General features: G+C 31.6%; 4 protein-coding genes across 4 annotated transcripts; 3 read left to right on the plus strand and 1 right to left on the minus strand.

The window, feature by feature from the left end:
* The first annotated feature begins 1204 nt into the window (after positions 1 to 1204).
* LOC135193319 (stomatin-like) lies at positions 1205 to 7499 on the plus strand. Its single transcript, XM_064215155.1, has 6 exons — positions 1205 to 1252; positions 2552 to 2707; positions 3243 to 3340; positions 5832 to 5993; positions 6672 to 6837; positions 7357 to 7499. Exons 1-6 carry the CDS (start codon positions 1205 to 1207, stop codon positions 7450 to 7452), a joined length of 726 nt encoding a protein of 241 aa, XP_064071225.1. The 3' UTR covers positions 7453 to 7499.
* Positions 7500 to 8102: 603 nt separating this feature from the next.
* Positions 8103 to 11623, plus strand: LOC135193318 (stomatin-like protein 3). Its single transcript, XM_064215151.1, has 6 exons — positions 8103 to 8189; positions 8268 to 8423; positions 8495 to 8592; positions 9422 to 9583; positions 10115 to 10280; positions 11444 to 11623. The coding sequence occupies exons 1-6, from the start codon at positions 8142 to 8144 to the stop codon at positions 11543 to 11545; spliced, it is 732 nt and encodes a 243-aa protein (XP_064071221.1). The 5' UTR covers positions 8103 to 8141; the 3' UTR covers positions 11546 to 11623.
* LOC113393500 (cuticle protein 21-like) lies at positions 11623 to 13071 on the minus strand. Its single transcript, XM_026630408.2, has 4 exons — positions 12911 to 13071; positions 12364 to 12594; positions 12101 to 12274; positions 11623 to 11813 (listed from the first exon to the last, which is right to left on the minus strand). Exons 1-4 carry the CDS (start codon positions 12938 to 12940, stop codon positions 11721 to 11723), a joined length of 528 nt encoding a protein of 175 aa, XP_026486193.1. The 5' UTR covers positions 12941 to 13071; the 3' UTR covers positions 11623 to 11720.
* A 3053-nt stretch (positions 13072 to 16124) lies between these two features.
* Positions 16125 to 20528, plus strand: LOC113393496 (uncharacterized). Its single transcript, XM_026630398.2, has 6 exons — positions 16125 to 16459; positions 16583 to 16744; positions 16841 to 17307; positions 18164 to 18311; positions 18556 to 18676; positions 19522 to 20528. Exons 1-6 carry the CDS (start codon positions 16250 to 16252, stop codon positions 20148 to 20150), a joined length of 1737 nt encoding a protein of 578 aa, XP_026486183.2. The 5' UTR covers positions 16125 to 16249; the 3' UTR covers positions 20151 to 20528.
* Positions 20529 to 20676: the final 148 nt, after the last annotated feature.

The raw sequence follows: 20676 nt of genomic DNA on the forward strand, positions 1-20676 counted from the left end.
ATTTTAATTAATTTCATCGTTTATTTCATATTTTTTCACATTTTCTCGTCCTCTCGTCCTTCCCTTCGGTTGGTGCCTTTTTAAAGGCACGGCTACGGAGCGCCCTCTCGAAGGCAACTTCCCGTTCCTCCTCCTCCTTTTTCTTTAATTCGGCACTAGCCCGGATGAGGCCGTTACCTTTACTTTCGCCGCGGCGGTGGGCAGCGGGTCTCGCCGTCTTGACTCCCTCGCTACCGGAGTCGGAGTCGTCCGTCTCCAACGGTCGATGTTTTTCGACAGAGGCCTCCGAAACGGTCTCCATCTTCGAATCCATCTGGGTCTAACTAATCTGGTCACAGACTAGATTATCCCGCACGACAGGTACGGTCCATATGTTCTGATTATGCTATTACGTTAGAAGATAGCAAGCCTGTCAACAACTTATAACCTTGCATCCCCCTTTTCAACCCTTTATAGCCCTTTTTTCCAAATAAAAAGTAGCCTATGTCCTTTCTCAGGCTCTAGACTATTTGTGTACCAAATTTCATTTAAATCGGTCCAGTAGTTTTGGCTTGAAAGCGAGACAGACAGACAGATTGAGTTACTTTCGCATTTATAATATTAGTATGCTTTTTTTTTTTAAATATTAATTCATACCAAAAAAGTAAATAGTGTATGATCAAAAGTAATGGATATTCATGTAATATTATTTGTCATGTAAGTAAAAAAATAAATACAAATTCAAATCATGAACGAAGCGTTAACATATAATATATACAAAAAAACAAGCATTACTTTTTATATTTATACCATAAAGATTCCCAAAGCCCGTAATAGGTAACTGGCTACGACATTACTTTTTCTCTACAACTCTTTATCTTGTATCTTTCAGATTTGACATTATTTCTAGTCTCGTATCATTATTATTCCTGATACACAAATAAAATACATAAAATTAAAAAACGAAATTGTTTATGAATATTTATTTTTTATGACATATATTAAAATGGAAGAAAGATTAAAAACTGATACAATGGAATTTTACAACGGTAAATACAAAGTTATTATAAACACTAAGTATTTTTTTTAAGTTGTGTGATTTGTTTTATTTTATATACTCGTAATAAGACCGGTTCCAGCGGTATTTTAAGGGCTTCAATGATTATATTTTAACGCATCAATTAGTAAAACTGTACTGGAATCTGAGCATTACAAGGCCGTAAAGATGACGAAAACAGTTCTGCACGGCAACCAGTGCGCTACTATTATATCAGTCTGTTTCTTTTTCTATTTTTTTTTTTTAATTATTTTTTTACAGAAATCAAACAAGAATCTTTAAAGGAGAAAATAATACGGTTTATCACAATATTAATCATAATATTGTTTCCATTGAGTTTATTACTTTGCTTTCGGGTAAGATATTTAGATATTATTTTTCATCTGACTTCTAATTCTGTTCAGCCAATAGATATAGGTAATGGTTAGTTAACCTTCCGATATCCGCGTAAATAATGTAACACGTATACCCACCCGCGCATTATCTGTTAGACCGAAAATGCTACCTCTATTTTAATATATTACTTAACTAATTGTCACCAGCAGCTTAGCTCGCGTTTTAGGGAGTCAGTCGTCAGATGATAGACATAAAAAGTAGCCTATGTTCTTTCTTACAGCTTCAGATTGCTTCATACCAGGTTTAATTCCATTCGGTTTAGTGGTTTGACCGTGAAAGTGCAACAGACAAACAAAGTTACTTTCGCATTTATAATATTAGTATAGATAAACTATCAATCTTAAATTCATAAAAATTAGATATTTCTATATAGTCTTTCATTACAGCCTGTGTAGTAGGTTAAAATATACAAGGGCCAACAACACTAAAAACGAAGCAATAATCGTTGCATTTGTTGGTTGATATATTTTATTCCATTTGTTCTGGCATAGATAGTAATCACTTTAAGTATCCGGAAAGTCTTGTTTTTTTTTTTAATTACCTTTCGTATTGCTTGTTGCTCAAAGTCTCAACTTACTGTTGTTTCCACTCCCTTTTTATGATCATGAGTCATCCACTTCTAACAATTTTTGCTTATAAAATATCACCTCAAATAAAGTATATTTCGTAAATTTAATAATAATTAGAATAATTCGTGTCGTGTATGGCCGCACTTGTATGCATAGAGTTCATCGGTGTGTAGGTATAGGAAGGTTAAGTATTAAAAATTGAAAAACATATTTTTATTGCAATACAATAAATGACATTTGAACCAGTAAAACATTAGCACGTCACAAATGAATACAAAAAATGAAATTGTACTACCTGCACCTATTAAATTTATAAGTCTTACTTAGCTACATATTAATAATTATGACGGAGTTCTCCAACATAGACCCTTCGCACATATCTTAGCAAAGACGATAAGATTTAGATAATTTTACTATTTTTTAATTATTTCATATAATGTATACGTTATATTTACCATAATAACTATTTAGACATTAAATCATGGTCGTTTCAACTGCGACGTAAATTACTAAACCTAAATTGTATACATTGGGATGAAATTACGAATAGGTTGTGAAGCAGTATAAAAGAGCAGTAATATTGCGCTTCGGACGAGTAAGAAGTGTCTCCCCCGCCGGACCCGGCATCATTTGGATAATTCCGTGTACAGATACAGTTATAATAATTGATCTTCGAACTCAATCTTTCAATGTGCTGCCCCAAGAGGTATTTATAGCATAATGTATTCATGTTAGTAACTTTTAAATGTATAATAGGTAGATGGACTGGCAAATGGGCTACCTGATGGAAACTGACGTAGAAACGTAGGACGTGTTAAAAAAATTATAAGTTCTTATATTTCCAGTGCCATTGACCTTGGATACTATAAAGTTATATCCCATGTGCCTGTAATGACCCTGGCACACCCACCTTTTAGAGAAGTTAAATTTGTTTTAAATATTTGGATATAAAACACAATATAACCTCTATAGAAGCTAGTCACCCAGCCAGTCAGTACTTGCCCTATTGTTGGACAAAACCGTCTTTTTATCTTGAGGAAAAGTTTTTAACGCTTAATCCACCACGCTACTAAAAGTTCAGGCTGCTAGATATCACGTTTGGCAGAATTAATTCCAGCACATCATACACCATTCTTCTTCCCACCGACTAGATTAACACCACATGCCCTGGTTTGAGTCTGCAATTTTTGGTCCATCTCGAGTCTATAGTACGTGCTTTAATAAAATATTTAAATTTTCAGATTCTTACTAAAGATTTGGTGACCGTAACAGTAGATGCTGTTGTTTATTTTCACGTTTTGAAACCGTTGAACTGCTTGTTACACGTCCAATCTCACAAGTAAATGTAACATTAATTTATTTGTTATAAGAAATCTGGATGGTAAAAATTAAGCTCTTTTTAAAAGTATTTATCCCTATTATAAGTATTTATTTAACTGTCCCGTCACGGGTTATCACAAGATAACTTAGTACTCTTTTTAGCATTTTGCTCTAAACTACTTGCTAGATATATGTCTATGTATGTATAATGTATATGTTTGAAATGAGGGAATACCAATTTAAAAAAATTCAATCTTGCTTGCTTGGTTTTCATGTGTTTTTACTTACACCGAACACGATATGACTACATATTGTAAAACAAAAATTCCGCCGCCTCTGAACGTGATAAAGTCAAAAACTGCTGGACAGATTTTCATACCGTTTTCACAAATGGAGTGATTTATGAAGTTTAGGTGTATAATTTATTATAGTTATGTGTAATTTTTTTTCATTTATTATAACTGCGGAAGCAGGTTCCACAGAGTGGTTATGCAAGGCAGAAAATATCTTAAAAATGGCGCTTTTGGGGATTTCCGGACATCTAGGTGGTGCGAGCGAAACTTGGAATGCTGACGAGATGTCCGAAGGTGAAATTCAGCAACCGAGATTAATCCAAACAATTCCTCGGAACATTCCCCATGAAAAATGCTGTAGAAAATGCATAGTTTCTTCGATCATCCATAGTTGAGTTCGCAACGTTCGGACGCGAAATAGTCTAAAAGATCAGTTTTCTCCTTCGCGGTATGGGTCAATGAATCACCGACCCTGTGCAGAGATGGAAAATAATGCTGACAGAAATTCCCTAAGACAGCCTTAGCGAGAGATCAGAACGCACGTGTTCCTGAAGGGAGGCGCACCAGTCTCTCGCCAATTCTGCCAATGTACTCCGTCTTTGCCTTAGCAATGACGCTTTTGAAGGACCTAGATACAGAGTTATATTCCTTTTTGAATGTGCTGGTATTTAAATCACGAGACGCTGATGCGTTAGCCCAGTCTTGGTAACGTTCCCATTTTCGGCGTGATGCTATTTTACAGAAGCGACCAAACCAGGGCAGGAATTTGCCACCAATGGGCATCGCAGAATACGGAATGAAAAATTTCATACCCTGAAGCACTACATCGGCGACAGATTCAGCAACATCGCTCGGATCATCCGGCGAGATACAAATCTGCTGCCATGGGTAAGATGCAAAGAAGGACCGCATCCCATCTCAATCTGCTGATTTGTAGTTCCACACTCGGTGGCAGCCCACGAAGCGAGATCGTAAGTACTCCGTAACTGGCACTGTACTCCGGATGAGACAGTGGTCCGACAAGCCCAGATGTGATCGACGATAACCTGTTAGTCATCCTAATAAATGCGAAGTCAAGAACAGATCTACACGCATGATCGGTAGTGCGTGATCCAAGCCATTCGACATGGTGGGCATTAAAATCGCCAAGAATTCGATTTTTGTGGATGGGATCTGCTGCAGCACGGAATCAGTAGCTAGTTGCACGTGCTTAACTAGTTGATCGGTTTCGCATTACCGTTATGAGACCTATAGAGACATGCGTAGATATGCAGATGATCATCGCAGTCTACACGCAAACAGATAATGGATAGATCCTGCCATTCAAGGTTACCAAAGCGACTCTGACGTAAGCGCCTACCCCATCTCGTGGTTCAGGTGGCATACGTCCTGACCATTGATGCCCAGAGAGGGATTCTCCACCGCAATCGTTAATGCTACCCTCCTGGGGTAATTTAACCAAATTCTGCACAACCATTATGTTTGGGAGGGAGGGAGTACGGGCCTCCGGAACCCTCACATAGCGGACAAAACACATTAGCGAACCTACCACTTTACGCTGATTTTAAGTGAGAGTGTGATTCTTCCTCAGTCGTGCAGGCCCATTCGCCTGCAACGCGAAGCTATGTAGCGTGGCTCTACCACTATGATTTGACTGAAGCTGTCGGAAAAAACATGCTGACTGATCATTACTTACATTTGCCGCGTTAAATAATAGATTTGTATATAAAAAATATATTACTTGGTGGTAAAGACATTATACAAGCCCACCTGGGTATAACTTAGTATGGTTGCGCTACGATTCAAAAGGTGAGTGAGCCAGTGTAATTACTTGCACGAGGGGCATCATCTTATAACCCAATGGTCGCGCAAAGGTGATACAAGGAGATAAACATTACCTGCGGTACCTATATGGGTATGGACTGGTTGTAGCACACCATCGGTTGGCCCATTTGCCAAGTGCCTATAACACCTAAACCGTATACCTTATACTATCAGCGCGAAGCCTAATAGGTATTTAGTGATTTATAAAAAACACACTCAACAAGCAATTTAGTACCGCTTGCTCGGATTTGAATCAGTGACTAGTGCATAGAACTAGTAGACAGTGAATATTTCAGATCATTGTGTTTTTTAATATGTAATAATGTATTAAATATATTTTATATAATTAAATTGAATATTAATAATATATTTAATATTCAATTATAATTACAGACATGCAACTGAATTATTGGCCGTGACTATTTTAAGAAATATTTTGGGTCAATATACGTTGTCAGATCTATTGACAAACCGTGAATCAATCAGTCAAGCGGTTCGTAAAGAAATAGATAATGGAACAGTAGAGTGGGGCGTCGAAGTGGAACGAGTAGAAATGTAATCATTTCACAGCCTTAATAGTTTTACTTAACCTTGATTTCACACTGTAATCATAATTAAGTGTTTATATTAACTAATATTTAACCAATAGTCGAGATTTGACATTTATTTAAAACAAGCTGAACCTGCGGCTTTACCCGTGCGAAATTCATAAAACTTTACCTATGGCACACAAACCGTCACTCCCAATTTTACCCCCTCGAGTGGTGAATTAAAAAAAAATAGCCTATGTTCTCCCACTCTCACACCAAGTTTCATCTAAATTGGTTCAGTAATTTAAGCGTGAAGAGACAACAAACAGAATTACTTTCGCATTTATAATTATAATATTAGTATAGATTTGATCGATGATGATTTGAAGAAAACATGTATCGAACATACATTTTGTTCATTTGTTGATGATCGGTTGATAAAGAGAGCGAAAAAAGATACTGAACTTTTATGTCTTATTAGATTCATCCATAAATATTATAATTAATTTTAAAATGTTGGAAGACCGCTGACTTTCTGATAATATTTTTATCATTTTTGTATGAGAAATTAGCTATTTTTTAAATTTACATAATATTTCACAGTTAATCTATAAATAAAATCTAAGAAGTGTGTCTGACTATTCCATTTTAAACATTCTACCGTATAATATGTGTGTTTATATGAACGACATCCTTTATACAGAAAAGATGTAATTTTACCATATGAATTGCAAAAAGCTTTGGCTGCGGAAGCCGAAGGTACGCGTATCGCTAAAGCAAAAATTATAGAAGCTGAAGGTGAAATAAAAGCAGCAGAAAACCTTAGAGATGCCTCGAAGATTATTATGCAAAAACCTCAAACAATACTTGTATGTTTTTTTTTTTATATATAGCTAGTGGTAGATTAAACTCCTATTTTACGATATAGATTAATTCCTTAATAATAGTATGAAATGAGATACTATTACAACTTTATATATTTATTTTATTATCTTTTAATATTTCCTTTGGTTCCATTAGTAGATTTCATGAGTCGGAACTTGATCTTCTTTATCTTACAACACAGTTTTTACCTGTATCACGAACATAAGACAATGCATGAGATGTATACTATCGTGTTTTTAACCTAGTTAAAATCCAAAAGGAACGGAATTTTTTTAAGTAACTTCAATATACTAAAAAGTAAAGAAATATATTTAAATATAACTGACTTAAAAGTCTAGTAAGTTTTCGATACAATTATACGTAGATAACATATCTAGGATCAGCTACGATAAAAAAATTAAGACAATTCATCAGATATTCCATGATTCTTGCGTGTGTTACAAATCACGTGTGTTTAGTTTTTTTTAATTATATTTACGATCTAATAGTATCAATGTTTACAGTTAAGATATTTGCAATCGCTCAACTATATCGCCTCACAACAGAAAACGACAATACTTTTTCCTTTCCCTATTGATATTCCTGATCATCAAAAGTAAATAAAATATTGAAATTCATCAGTTGGATTTTTTGGCATGAACATAAAAGATCGGTAACTTAAATTATCTTTACCAGTAGTCGTTAGTAAATTCTAGAAATGTAACGTCGTGATATTTTAAGACAGTTTATTGACGTTGTCAATTTAACTGAGAACGTCAGCTCTGGGAGAAGAAATATTTTTATATCACAAAATAATACATTATATAATTCAACTCAAATATCAAATTGAAAGGACATGAAAAAAAAAGAAAAACCTAGAAAATCTGATCATTTAAATCAATCGCCGTCCCCATCACACAGTGTCTCTCCTAACTTCGACGATCACATAATACCAAACAATGACATACAAAAACGAATTCCACGAATGCAAGAAACCCAAGGTCATATCTTTATTACTGAATTTTAAATTCAACTCATAATCCTTTTTTCATTCTCAAATTATCAATCCGTTGCGTCTTAGCGGCAACACGACACATACAAGACTGTACTATATAACTGTATATTTTTCATGTATAACCAAATTATAAGCAATATTTTCATTTTATCAGAATAGACATCATAATACAAATTAATTTCACAAATCCAACTTAAGCTATTTCATTATAAATTGCATATATTTAACAAATAATTACGTATGTTTTCAGAAGATGACAAGCTCATTGAAAAAGTGCTGGTGCTAATATCAATTATGCTTGTCATACTAACTTTACCTCTATCTCTCTTCTGTATTTTTGTGGTTTGTTTATTAATAGCTTATAATTGAACTTTATTGAAGTTAATAAAACCTTCACTAACAATTTAAATCGTTTTCTAGGTCGTCCGTCAATTTGAAAGAGCAGTAATATTGCGAAATGGCAAAGTACATAAAAATCGCGCCTATGGTCCAGGCCTTATCTTCTATTTACCTTGTGTTGATACTATAAAATTCATAGATTTGCGAACATTTGTTTATTCTGTTCCACCGCAAGATGTGATTTGCTTTTTCTTACACGATTTTTTCTAAAACTTTATTTTGATATTAAAAATATTTTTTACTTCCAGGTCTTAACTAAAGACTCGCTCACCGTATCCGTGGATGCCGTTGTATTTTACAAAATAACAGATCCTGTTCTAGCTGTTTTAAGTGTAACCGATTACAAGTAAATCAGTTTTTACAATGTACATGTTAGATATAGACTTTCACGTAGAATTTAACTTAGACTTGCAACCTTTTTTAAAGTCTTAATGCACTAATTAGTATTTTAAGTGTTAAGCCGTGTTTAAAGTTTATCGCACTCTCGACAGTAAAAGAAAAAATTGTGACGTAACCTAAAAACGAGGAAAAATAAACTGGAACATGTATATCTAATTAACACAAAGACAGACAGAAGAAAATTACGCTTAATATTTTATATCTTAATAGCAGATTTTTTTACACAAAAGTGGAATATTTACAGGCTGTTATTACTTTATTTTATTGTACAAATAGCCAGCCAGTGTTTGCAATGTAGGCGCAAAAAATGTGTAATGTAAATTATTTACGACATCACATTAGAAACCTCTACAATGATCAGTGTTTATCTACTATATTATGCATGTGTTATACATATAAACCTTCCTCTTGAATCACTACTTATTAAAAAAACCGCATCAAATATATATATATATATATATATATATATATTATATGCTTAGATATATATATATATATATATATATATACATATATCTAAGCATACACAGGGACAGACAGACAGCGGGAAGCGATTTTGTTTTATCCTATGTAGTGATATGAAATGATACACCATCAGTTTATTATAAATCAATAGTGTAACCTGACGGAAACATGTGAACGGAGCAATCGTATTGGAATAATCCGATATATTCGATTTGATCAGGTTAAATTAGTAAATTTATATTTATAATTATACTTAATATTGAAACTGGCACGTGATATTGCTAATTTAATGCAAAAAACATTAAATTTAGACTGTCAACCCACTACCTAGCTGCAACAACACTTCGTAATGCACTTGGAACAAGAAAGCTATCAGAAGTGTTAGCAAACAGACCAGCCGTGAGTCACCAAGTATTTGAACTCATGAAAAATATAATCAGAGATTGGGGAATCCAGATCGTCAGAGTTGAAATGTACTTTGTATAATAATTTACAGTTATAAATTATAATTTATCAGTACCAATAGAAGATGCTTCAATACTTAAAGAAATAGCCTTTCTGTATGTTATTAAGTAACGAACGTAGTCTTAGTCTAGATATTTAATATAACATACATACTTACATAAGATATTTAAGATACACATTTTCAAGCCCTTAACAAATGACATATGTATGTTTCAAATTTTTTTTACGAAAAATTTCAAAACATACGTTTGATATTATAACTAAAAAATAAGTTCAATTTACATGTTCTGTGCAAGTTCGTCTGTGTAGTACCACCCACTTATCAGGCAATCACAGGCTCAAGGGACATAACAACTTAGTTCTAAAGGCTGGCATCACATCAGCCATTTAAGGAATGGTTAATATTTCCTATAGCAACAACGTCTATGGGCGGTGGTGATCACTTACCATCAGGTAGCTTATTGACCGTCCGTCACATTATAAAAAAGTAATAATATAACAAGTCACTAATGATTTTCATAGAAAGTTTAATAATTCAGTAAAGATATTCGTCTGCCCATTCAATTGCAAAAAGCGATGGCGGTAGAAGCTGAATCGACGAGATTGGCAAATGCTAAAATTATTGTTGCAAAGGCCGAAATCGAATCGACCAAGAACCTTGAACTAGCTACGGGTATTCTAATGGACAATCCAATATGCATGCAGGTTCGTGGAACAAAAAAGAGTAAAGTATTGTTACACAAAACGGTTATTGGATTGGATTCATTGCTTTAAAAGAGACACAGGGAAAATATTTATAAATAAAACAAACAACGGTGGTTCCAATTAACCAAGAAGAATCAATCTTTTATTACTCTATACGTAAGGCCTATTAAAAAAATTTAGGAACGTTTATTTCCCCAAAGAACCACGCTCAGCTATAATGAATTTACTAAGACTAATATCTTGCCGCGGCTTTGCTCGAATCTAAAGGGATTTGTTGATAACGTGTATGCAATAAGCCATGATGATCGGTTGATTATGAATCATGAAAGCGTCACTAACTCACTTTCATTTAAATGCAAGCAAGATGTTAGTACTTTTTAGTGTGTAGTATTATCTATTTTTGTGACCACAACAATTTCATTCCGTGGTTGATAACTTTTAAAATAATGTAATACCATGTAACGACCAATACTTAATATTAATATCCAAAACATATTTACACAATCTCATTGTTTTAATAGACATTTACTTTCTAGGTATTTACCTTTATTAATACGTTTATGAAAAGTAAAACGTATGTAACATTTTAGTTTTCATAAATGTATACATTACATTAGATATTAATGTGAAATCAAGTTTGACCACACCAAATAACCTGTTGATAAAAGAATGTGGTCGTTATTTTCAATATTAGAAAAGTCTGCAGTAAGGAAATTCACTATAATAATCCAACATTGCTACCAATTCACGTGTGGGAGCATCTAAGTGGAATAACTTACAGGTCTTTTCCTCAAGCGGAGAGAAGGCCTTTGCCGAATAGTGGCACTTTTTTAGGTTGTTACATAACGATTTTTAGAAATAATGTACTCAAAAAAATATTACTAAAATCAGTATTCATATCATGTCTTGCTAACACACAACAATTAAATATAACTAAAAGTTGTTTGTAATGTTAGTTATCATAAAAACTAAAATACATATAATTATGATTTAAAATAATCACAGTTGGTAATTAAAATATGAAATTTAATAGGCTTGTGATTATTACAGTTTCAGTGTTTAAATAATGACCAAAATCCTTCCGTTTCGTTCGAAAATCTTAAGTGGTAAATTAGCATAATTGAAAGTTTCCTGCGTTTTCTTCATTTTCATTATAATTTCAGCTCAGATATTTGCAGTCACTGAATACTATTGCCGGCGAGAAAACACACACAATTGTTTTTCCTTTCTCCGTGGACACTTTTAAGAAGATATTTAATAAATGACGTACATAATTTATTGTTAAATATATACAAGAATATATAACAATGAAATTAAATAAAAATAAATTCAGTGATTTTATATACTGTTTTTATTCAGCCAACATTTACAGCAAAATAAATATTAAAACAAAATCTAGTACTACTCTTACAAATTGTAACTATTATACAGTTTAAATGACTAATATTCTCCTGAGTCATCTTCGTTTTGATGCTGTTGAGCATAATGAACTGGTGCGTTAGGTTGACCACCGGGCTTCTTATGTACAACAGCCTGAAAACAAAAAACATATTCATATACATAAACAAAACCAAAAAAAGCGTATTTTTAAACGGTCTAAGTAAAAGTATTTCATACTACAGCCTTTTTATCGTCAAATAGATGCTCCAATAAACGTCAATACAACACTGCACAATACCTTGAGTTCGGTTATTTCTAAATTAGATAGAGTTCCCCCGGGATATTCCCATATTAATTTCTGTATGATCAAATTACTTTACAGCGCTAAATTAAATGTTTCAATCAAATCAAAAACAACAATATATTTGTAATTCAAATACCTGGAAACCATTCTTAGGGTCGGCGGTGTATCGTACGAGACGAATCGAACCATCAGGCTCAACCAGAGAGTATTCGCCGTGAACAACATCTCCGTCGCGATATTCCTTATGGTCTTGTTGATTTCCACTGTGGGGATCTTGAACTCCATAAGCGAAGTGATAATCGGGTTTAGCCTGTTTCATATTATTTAAATAACCAATTAAAACACATGTACATAATGACGACGAATGAATTAATATTAAATATACGAAAAGATACTAACTTTGTAATCAACTGTTTTCAAACGATCATATTTAGCTGTTTCGGGATCAATTTTTCCAGCTTTATGATCATATCCGTAATCCGCATGTTGTTGAGCAGGAATACCGTGTGCTGGGGGAACTTGAACTTCGGTTATCTTTCCACTAACTGGACCGCTGAAACGATTATAAGAGAAACCCCCTGGAGCATGACTCGAAGAAACTACTGTCGCTACTGCTACCAACGTGAACGTCTGGAAACAAAACGAAAAGATTATTATTTTTAAAGATTAATTTGCAAAACTAAATATATATTTGTTTTATTTTCAATTTACAAGCGATTATGTATAAAGTTCATTGGTGTTAACATTAACACCAAGAGAAAACAGTGACATTCACGGTCATTTGGCGCGAGGTATTTCCCAAGAAGTGGCAATGAAAATTGAAAATTAATAAATTCTATGCCATTAATATTTAAAATATAATGCATTAAATAAATATACCCATTACAAAACAAGAATGTTATAAGTACTAAGTTATATATCCAATAATTAAAGTTTCATGTGTTACCTTAAATATGAATGACATTTTGTTTGTCATTAACAGCTGTTAGGATTGTCTGCACCGTTGCCTGCGGGACTGGTGCCTTCTCTACCGATATTGTGGTTTTATACCCAGAGCGTTATTTAAGAAAGTTAGGGTAATCACGAACTTATTTTGTCGGTTGCGGCAAACTATGAATCAATATTTTTCAATATTTAGCTGAAGGTAGGCCGTGTGATTACAATATAAACACTTTATTGCGTATAGAAGCATTTTGAATAGGCTTATTTTCGTTATTCCTTTGACCACATGAATTTAATTATAGATTTACTGTCAGAAAATAATTTATGTTTAATTTTTACTACTTTCTAATAACCCGTAAACAAATGTGTATAAAAGTGTAAATACATATTACACGTTTGTCTTATGAAACTTAGGTTATTTTATTTTAATTAATAATCAAGGAGATTCCAGAGTATATGTTAAGAGTAGTTACATCATTTCAATTATTTTCATTTAGAAAAACTTATTTCGTAATTTTTTTCTATTGGCCTATTCCTATTTATTTATTTTATATTAGGATATTATCATATATTTTATATATTTATATGTGTCACCGGATGTTGAATGGTCACCAACGCTCTGAGAAATTAACCGCTGTATTCCTGACATCGTTTATGTGCCACCAGCCTTGGTAGCTAATGATTATATCTTCCTTGCAGTGGTAAGAAGATTAGGTACTCCATAAGCTGAGGACACCAAGGGACCAAATATAAAAAAGTAACTCATTTCACGAAATGAGTTACTAATTGTGAATGTAATTAGAAAGCTGTTTTTTAGTTAATTTACGTAAAAAACTGTTTTTTGTAAATAGCATGTTAATAAATTAATAATGAACGCAAACTACATGAAAAGTGGGGGCAGAGGCCTAATTTTATCACAATGCAACACCGCACCGGGGTTTTTATCTGCCTACCAACGCCTAGCAACCATTGATACCTTGTGCATGTAATAATAACACTGGCTCACTCATCCTTCAAACCGGAACACAACAATACTGAGTATTGCTTGTCTTTTTCTTATTTTTAGGGAAAGTTACACTGTTCATGAACATCACTAACAAAGGAAGGGTTGCAGTAGCGTCATCGGCCTTTAAGAAACGAGAAGGCTCTTCTCTTGAAACCAAATCGTATTAGTTCCGAAAAACCGTTGGCAAAAGCTCCACATAGTGGTGGTGCGACTTTCTTAAAATTTACATATTAAAATAAATTAGATTTATTTTAAGGGTTCAGTGAAATAATTATTATAATTAGATTTTACAGTCTAATTCGTTTGCTTTATTTGTTTAAAAGTAATTTTACACCGTTTCAGATCAATTTATTAGCTGTCATCCAATATGAAGGTTAGTATTTGTATGAAAATGGTTGGGAATTTATTATGACAGATTTTGCCTTTTAATTGGCTTCTATTAAATTAAATAATTATTTCTTTGATTTAAATATAGATATAATTTATTTTTAATTTAAGGTATTTTGATAGTGATAGTATCACCGGTATGGCCAGTAGGAAATTGGAATCGTCATTTAAAGTGAGCAGGATTTCAAGAAGGTTTTTTTTATACCTACCACATGGATTAGAAATTTAAAGCTGAAATATTAAGTGTGGACGGCTGCAGTTTACTAGTTGAGTGTGTCTAGATTCCCGCTGGTGCTACTCCAAGGATAGCATGCCTGTTCCCTTAAATATTAGCATTATCCACTGGAAATTTGGTGATGTACCCATTTTGATTTTTATAAAAACTTAGTTGACACCGGCCTGGCGAACGGTGTTCTAAATTATTAAATATAAAATCATTTAATCGTCAGTGGCACCTAAGTATTAATTTTAAATAATATAAATTATTCTAATTTATATTACATTGATTTTTCAATCGTTATTTTATCCCAAATTGTCACGCTGAGTCTAGCTGGCATAATTTTTAGTTATAGAATAACTCAAAAATTGTAACTAAATTAAATAACTGTAAAACTATATTAGGATCTGCATTTGTAATAACAATATGTATAATACATTATTATAGCTTGTTACATAAATTAAATAATTATATAAACAAAACTGCATTCTTCTTCAATTCTCCACAGTTTTTTAAATATAACAGTGTATTGTTATTGATCTTATACTAATTTCATTGAAGTTTCCTTCTAGCCCGAGGTCCTGGGTAGTTTCTAACTCACACTGAATCATCTACGAGAGTTCAAATTTAGTAGAATAAATAGTTTAGTATATACACCGTTACCATAAACAATGTTTTACGAAAATATATTTTTCATCGCCATTTACATTAAATGTAGTTACTAATAATAATGTCATATTGGCCGATGGCCACCGCGATCAAACTCAAGACTCAAGAGAGACTAGCAATCTATGCAGGAAATATTCTAGTGCACTAATTAGATAGAGTAACTTTACGCTCCCACACAGAGGCTCCGTCAGTGTGTGAGCGCAAACATAGACGCACCCTCTATCCCTCACTCTCATAATCCGATTCAATGGCAAATCCGATATGACCGGAAATAGTTCGGGAGCAGGACCACGCCTTTACGTGCCTTCCAAAGTACGATAGTGTATACTTCCAAATTCCGATTTCTCTGGGCTGCTTGTGTAAATTTTCGACTAAAAAAGCCAATTACTTTTTTACGACCTGAATAGGTGTTTGATCCCATTATATCAGGATCTGCGGCCTTATAATATTCAGCCGCGATTCACGAAACCAATGACGCAATCAAAAAAATTATAAATAATAAAATTTCCTTCAACTTCTATAAAAATAATTTTAGAATAGAATAAATAGTTAACGTTGAGTTACAGCAGAGTTAAATTCAGTAAATTTCCACATTCGCGAAATCGTTTTAGGTTTTTTTTTATTATTCAGATTTAGTTATTTATCCGTTACACTACGAGACAAAATGTAGTACCAACTGTCTATGTACTCTAGTATCTATGGTTAGTAACGATAATCTTTACTGGTGTGAAACAAGATGTCATGTCATATTTAGTCTTGAAATTTCCGAATTGGAAATATAAAAACTAACATACTCTAACAAAAACAAATTTATTTTATACAAAGTTATGTTATTTTTAAAGTCTAAACTATTTACTAAGCAATTTTAAATAATAAAGTAAATATTTTTCTTGTAACTTAAGAATTGTTATATATATTTTGTTTTAAATGTTTATTAAAATTGAATTGCGTATATACACACTAACACAACACTATAACGTATAAATAGTTCAATATGAGATATCGTTCATAATCGTTGTATCACATTAGTGGTTTTGTGAGTTAAACATATAGTTATCGTAAATATGGCTTCCAAAGAGGATAAACATGAAGTTCCTGGTTGTTCTCGTATTATAATGAAAAAAGGAGATATATCCAGAAAACATAAAAAAAACTTTGTTAGAGCGTGTGAGCTTGAATCTGAAAAAGCCTATCTGAATTACACAGAACGCTTGCAAATATTGTTTTTGCCGAATTGTTCAACAAATTTTAATTGCAAACATTATTCAAAAAAAGTAAGTATGCCGACAAGATAGACATTAATAACATTAAAAAGAAATTAAATAAAAATATTTAATATTTTGTCGATAGTGACATAGTGCATATTTTTTATTGCGCTATAAATAATATTTTAATAGAAATTACAGATACAACAAATATCACCCAGAGTCATCAATTCAATTCAAACAGAAATTTCTGATAATATGTGGTATGAGGCTTTGGACATAAGTTATCTATGCATAACACCAAAGCAATATCTAACTGCAAATGTTCTTAGAGATATTGTGGAAATCATGCTGGTAAATATTTCTACTATTTGTTTGTAAATGTGATGCAATATACAATTATTTTAAAGAGATCTTGTAAATTAAATATAAGTTTCCTTATATTTCCAGAATGCGCATGAAGATGTGTCTTCAAAGTACTCCATTACTCATCTCATAAGCAAATGTGAACAAGTGCTTGCATTGCATTTTCGAATGCATCCTCCTTGTGGCTTGCATGATGATATATTGTCCCTTTACAATAGTTTTTTAATGGGTCCAATGACCTCAGCATCTAATACAAATAACAAGAAACATTCTACAAGGAATGACCATGGCTGTGATAAAGGAATTATAGAATATTGCTTAAATAGATTAGAGTATGAAATAAGTTCAGAAAGCAAAGATGGCCCTCTAGTTAACAAAGACAATATAATTCCAGACAATTTAAAAGGAAGTCTTAAGGGATTGCATTATGAAAAAGAATATCTTGAGATGTATGAACTACTAGAAAGAACCGAAAGAATAGAAAGATTGATGGCAGTTCTACATAGTACGATAGAATTGATACAATTTAATCTTTTTATCTTAAGATCAAGGTATTTAAAAACTTACTGGTGATTTTTTTACTCATTGATTAATCTACTGTCAAACAGCAATATTTTGGATTGCTGTTTAAGTTGCAAAGGCAATGTTATCACAGGCACAAGAAATATAACAGTAGTAGTTTGTAGTTTTAGGAATAGCTTATATTTATGATAAGGCTAATATCTATGGATGGTAGTAAAGATATTCTATCAAGCAGACTATGAATGACATCAGTCGTATTACTATTAAAAAAAGTTAGTTGTAACCAATGAGTTGAATAAACTTCTATAAGTGACTTAAATCATCATAGAATTTAATTTTAGTAACTTATTATTACTTATATTCTGAGAAGTGTTTGTTTGTAATTAATGTAAAAAATAATAATTTTATCAAACTTTATTTTGGTGACTTATAGAACTAAGTATAACTTAGCACTGCTGCAGAACTTCGGAAGTAAAAAATAAACAAAATATGTTCTGTTTATATAAAGTATATAAAGGTTTTGATAGGTATCAATATAATTTTAAAATTTAACACAAGCAGAAGTTAATAAAATCTTCCAATAGTTTTGATGGTAAGTCTTGCATTAAAAATACTTTTTATAAATCAATGTGAGAAAATTTGGAGTTCCTCAAGCATATAATAAAAAAACTGGGCAAATTCAACATAATTCCCATACAAGCTTGGCATTCAAGATAATTTTATTAATTTTTACAAATAAGAGCTATTTAGTGTAACTCCACATTGAATAGCCTAACAATGCTTAATATAATTTTAAATAAAGTATTATTAGGCTTCTGCAAGTTGGATAATTTAGTTTATGGTAGCATTATTATATAGAATTAATTTATGTTTTTACATTTTCAGAGAATTAAGACAAAACATTCTGATGCATAATTTATTTCTGCCTGTTTCCCCGTTCTACCAAGTTCAGAAAATATCTAAGCAAATAATAAAATTATTTGCTTATTTTGTGCATCTCAATTACCCTGCAGAACATATTAAAATTATGAGTGTAAGTGAGAATCTATTCAAATATAAATGATTAAAGACTTTATTTTAGGCTACTTTTATATCTTTAAAAATTATTAATGTTATATTTTTGTCAGTCAATAATTGATTTTCTTTACACATTATTTGTTACTTCTTTATAATTTATTTATTTCTTTGTTTCAAATTCAATTTATTTTTAATTACAATAAATCATTTATATTATAAGATGTACAATGTTTTGTGTTCATAATCTTTTATTTTTTTAGATTTGGTTAAATGTTGCGATTGAAACTCATATGTACACTGCCTATAACAGAAATTGTAACTTTTCACATCTCGGATTATTTGGAAATAACTTTGCAGAAGAAATAAATACTGTAATCTCAGGTATAACAAAAAATCCTTTTTTTATATATAGATTTCATTTGAATTAAATGTATGCTTGAGTTGCTTTGCCAAATATATTTAAAAGTGGGATGGTGTAAACAGGAAGTTTATTGATAGGTGAGGTACACTTTACAACATTATTTAAATTTTTAGTAAATGATGAAAATAGTAGAATGTGTTTATGTTACCTTGAATTATTAAAATAACATAATGAACGATAAGATACTATTTTTAGCACACATAAAAGTTATATATTTTTGTTTCTTTTGAACTTTTATTCAATATATAATATTTCAATTAAAGACAACCTTTCTCAACTTACTAAAAGCTATAAAATGTATAAAAAAATAAATTGTTTAAAGTCAAAATCTTAAAGAGATTTAAACTTTTTTAGATTATTTAATCAGCCACCTGCAAACTTCTTTAACTTGGAGCATTCTTGAATGGACGGATTATGCTATCTAGGCTACTCCAAATCTTTAAATTTATTTTTGCCACTCTCACATACAATAACAACTTTCTGCATATGGATATTCACTCAATGTTGCAAAATCGATTGAAATTAATTAAATAGCTAAATATTGTAATAATTTTCAACAAATATTAAAAATCGGAAATATGTTTGTTTTCTCATATTGTAATTATGTTGATATATACTTGCTGAAACTGTACATAAATTTAACCTCTTCCATACTTAAGTCTATTCAATTCAAGTCTATTCATACATATGTGAAACAAGACTATTACTACCCATTAAAAACAGGGGACCCCATGTACCTAATAATGGAAAGCGCTGTTTTCGTGGTTAGAAGAATTTACTTTCAATTAAAACTTCTTTCTTTCAGATCTTCCACATGAGTCTATTATCAAGATACTGTCAAAAATACATCCAAATTATATGAAGCGCGAAGTAGGTTTTTTGTATTGTAAGAAATATCTTAATTATGTTGAAGAGGATATAATGAATATATTAATAACATTTTTAGAAACGTCAAAATGGAAAGATTTTCCAAAAAGTGATTCTGAAAATTTACTAAAAAGGTTGAATATAGTGGAAAGTACACCAAAAAATATTATGAATCATTTATCTAAAATTTGTAAAAATAAAAGTGTTATGTCTAACAACAATATGAGTTACCCTAAATTTCAATCTCCTGATGAAAGTGAAATTAACCAAGATATTATTATAAGTGCCTTGTATATAAGTCTTAATGCTTATCTAGAGTCATATAATGTTCAAAATGTTAATGCAACTCTAGAAAAAATGAATAATTCTGAAATTGTTTTGGAGAGAAAACAGATATCTGAATATTACATTACACCAGAACTCATAAAGATCTATAAAAATATTTATCAGCTGTTACCAAAAGTTATTTTAATTTTAAATGATTTAAAAAAAAACAATAGGCTACCAGAACAATTTAAAGTTTTTGAACGACTTTTTACATTTGATTTAATTGAAGAGCCTAAATAGTTTAAACCTGTGAGAGATACATTATTTAAGCTTCTCGCATATGGTGTAGAAATATCGATTCTATGAGGATTTTACCAATATTTGCTAAGCAAAACTGGAGAAGAACACCAGAGAAAGTGCCGAACTTAAAAATTCTAGCAGGTACTCACAATGTACAAAATATTTCCAAAGACATGCGGTATCTTGTTATTTATATTAGTAATATCTAAGTCGCGTTACCGATGACGTTAGTCAATAGCTTATTTTTATTATTATATTTGTACTTAACTAAAATCAGGTACACAAAATGATGTTAACTAACAATATAATGATGTGAAAATTATTACTTTTATTCTTATATTTTTTTACATTTTTAATTAAATTTATACAATTGATGTTCATGTCTGTTTTCTTTAGAAGTCTTCGTAATAGTCATTAAATGTAATAAGTCACTACATAGTATAAAATAGTCGCTTCCCGCTGTCACTCTATCCCTATGTATGCTTAGTATTATATAGATCGTATGGTAGTAAATAGATGTATGTCG

The sequence above is a fragment of the Vanessa tameamea genome, chromosome 6, assembly GCF_037043105.1.
Source record: "Vanessa tameamea isolate UH-Manoa-2023 chromosome 6, ilVanTame1 primary haplotype, whole genome shotgun sequence".
In the NCBI taxonomy this organism is placed as follows: domain Eukaryota; kingdom Metazoa; phylum Arthropoda; class Insecta; order Lepidoptera; family Nymphalidae; genus Vanessa; species Vanessa tameamea.

Bases quoted from the DNA above. Each gene is read 5' to 3' on its own strand.
- LOC113393496 (XM_026630398.2), top strand. From the start codon at position 16,250: ATGGCTTCCAAAGAGGATAAACATGAAGTTCCTGGTTGTTCTCGTATT. The intron at 16,460-16,582 runs GTAAGTATGCCG...ATATTTTAATAG, and splicing joins GCAAACATTATTCAAAAAAA to AAATTACAGATACAACAAAT. The intron at 18,312-18,555 runs GTAAGTGAGAAT...TTATTTTTTTAG, and splicing joins AACATATTAAAATTATGAGT to ATTTGGTTAAATGTTGCGAT.
- LOC135193318 (XM_064215151.1), top strand. From the start codon at position 8,142: ATGCTTGTCATACTAACTTTACCTCTATCTCTCTTCTGTATTTTTGTG. The intron at 8,593-9,421 runs GTAAATCAGTTT...CATTAAATTTAG, and splicing joins TTAAGTGTAACCGATTACAA to ACTGTCAACCCACTACCTAG. The intron at 10,281-11,443 runs GTTCGTGGAACA...TTATAATTTCAG, and splicing joins ACAATCCAATATGCATGCAG to CTCAGATATTTGCAGTCACT.
- LOC135193319 (XM_064215155.1), top strand. From the start codon at position 1,205: ATGACGAAAACAGTTCTGCACGGCAACCAGTGCGCTACTATTATATCA. The intron at 1,253-2,551 runs GTCTGTTTCTTT...AATTACGAATAG, and splicing joins AGTGCGCTACTATTATATCA to GTTGTGAAGCAGTATAAAAG. The intron at 2,708-3,242 runs GTATTTATAGCA...TTAAATTTTCAG, and splicing joins TCAATGTGCTGCCCCAAGAG to ATTCTTACTAAAGATTTGGT.
- LOC113393500 (XM_026630408.2), bottom strand. From the start codon at position 12,940: ATGACAAACAAAATGTCATTCATATTTAAG. The intron at 12,595-12,910 runs GTAACACATGAA...TTTTGTTTCCAG, and splicing joins AAATGTCATTCATATTTAAG to ACGTTCACGTTGGTAGCAGT. The intron at 11,814-12,100 runs GTATTTGAATTA...TTTTGTTTTCAG, and splicing joins ACCCTAAGAATGGTTTCCAG to GCTGTTGTACATAAGAAGCC.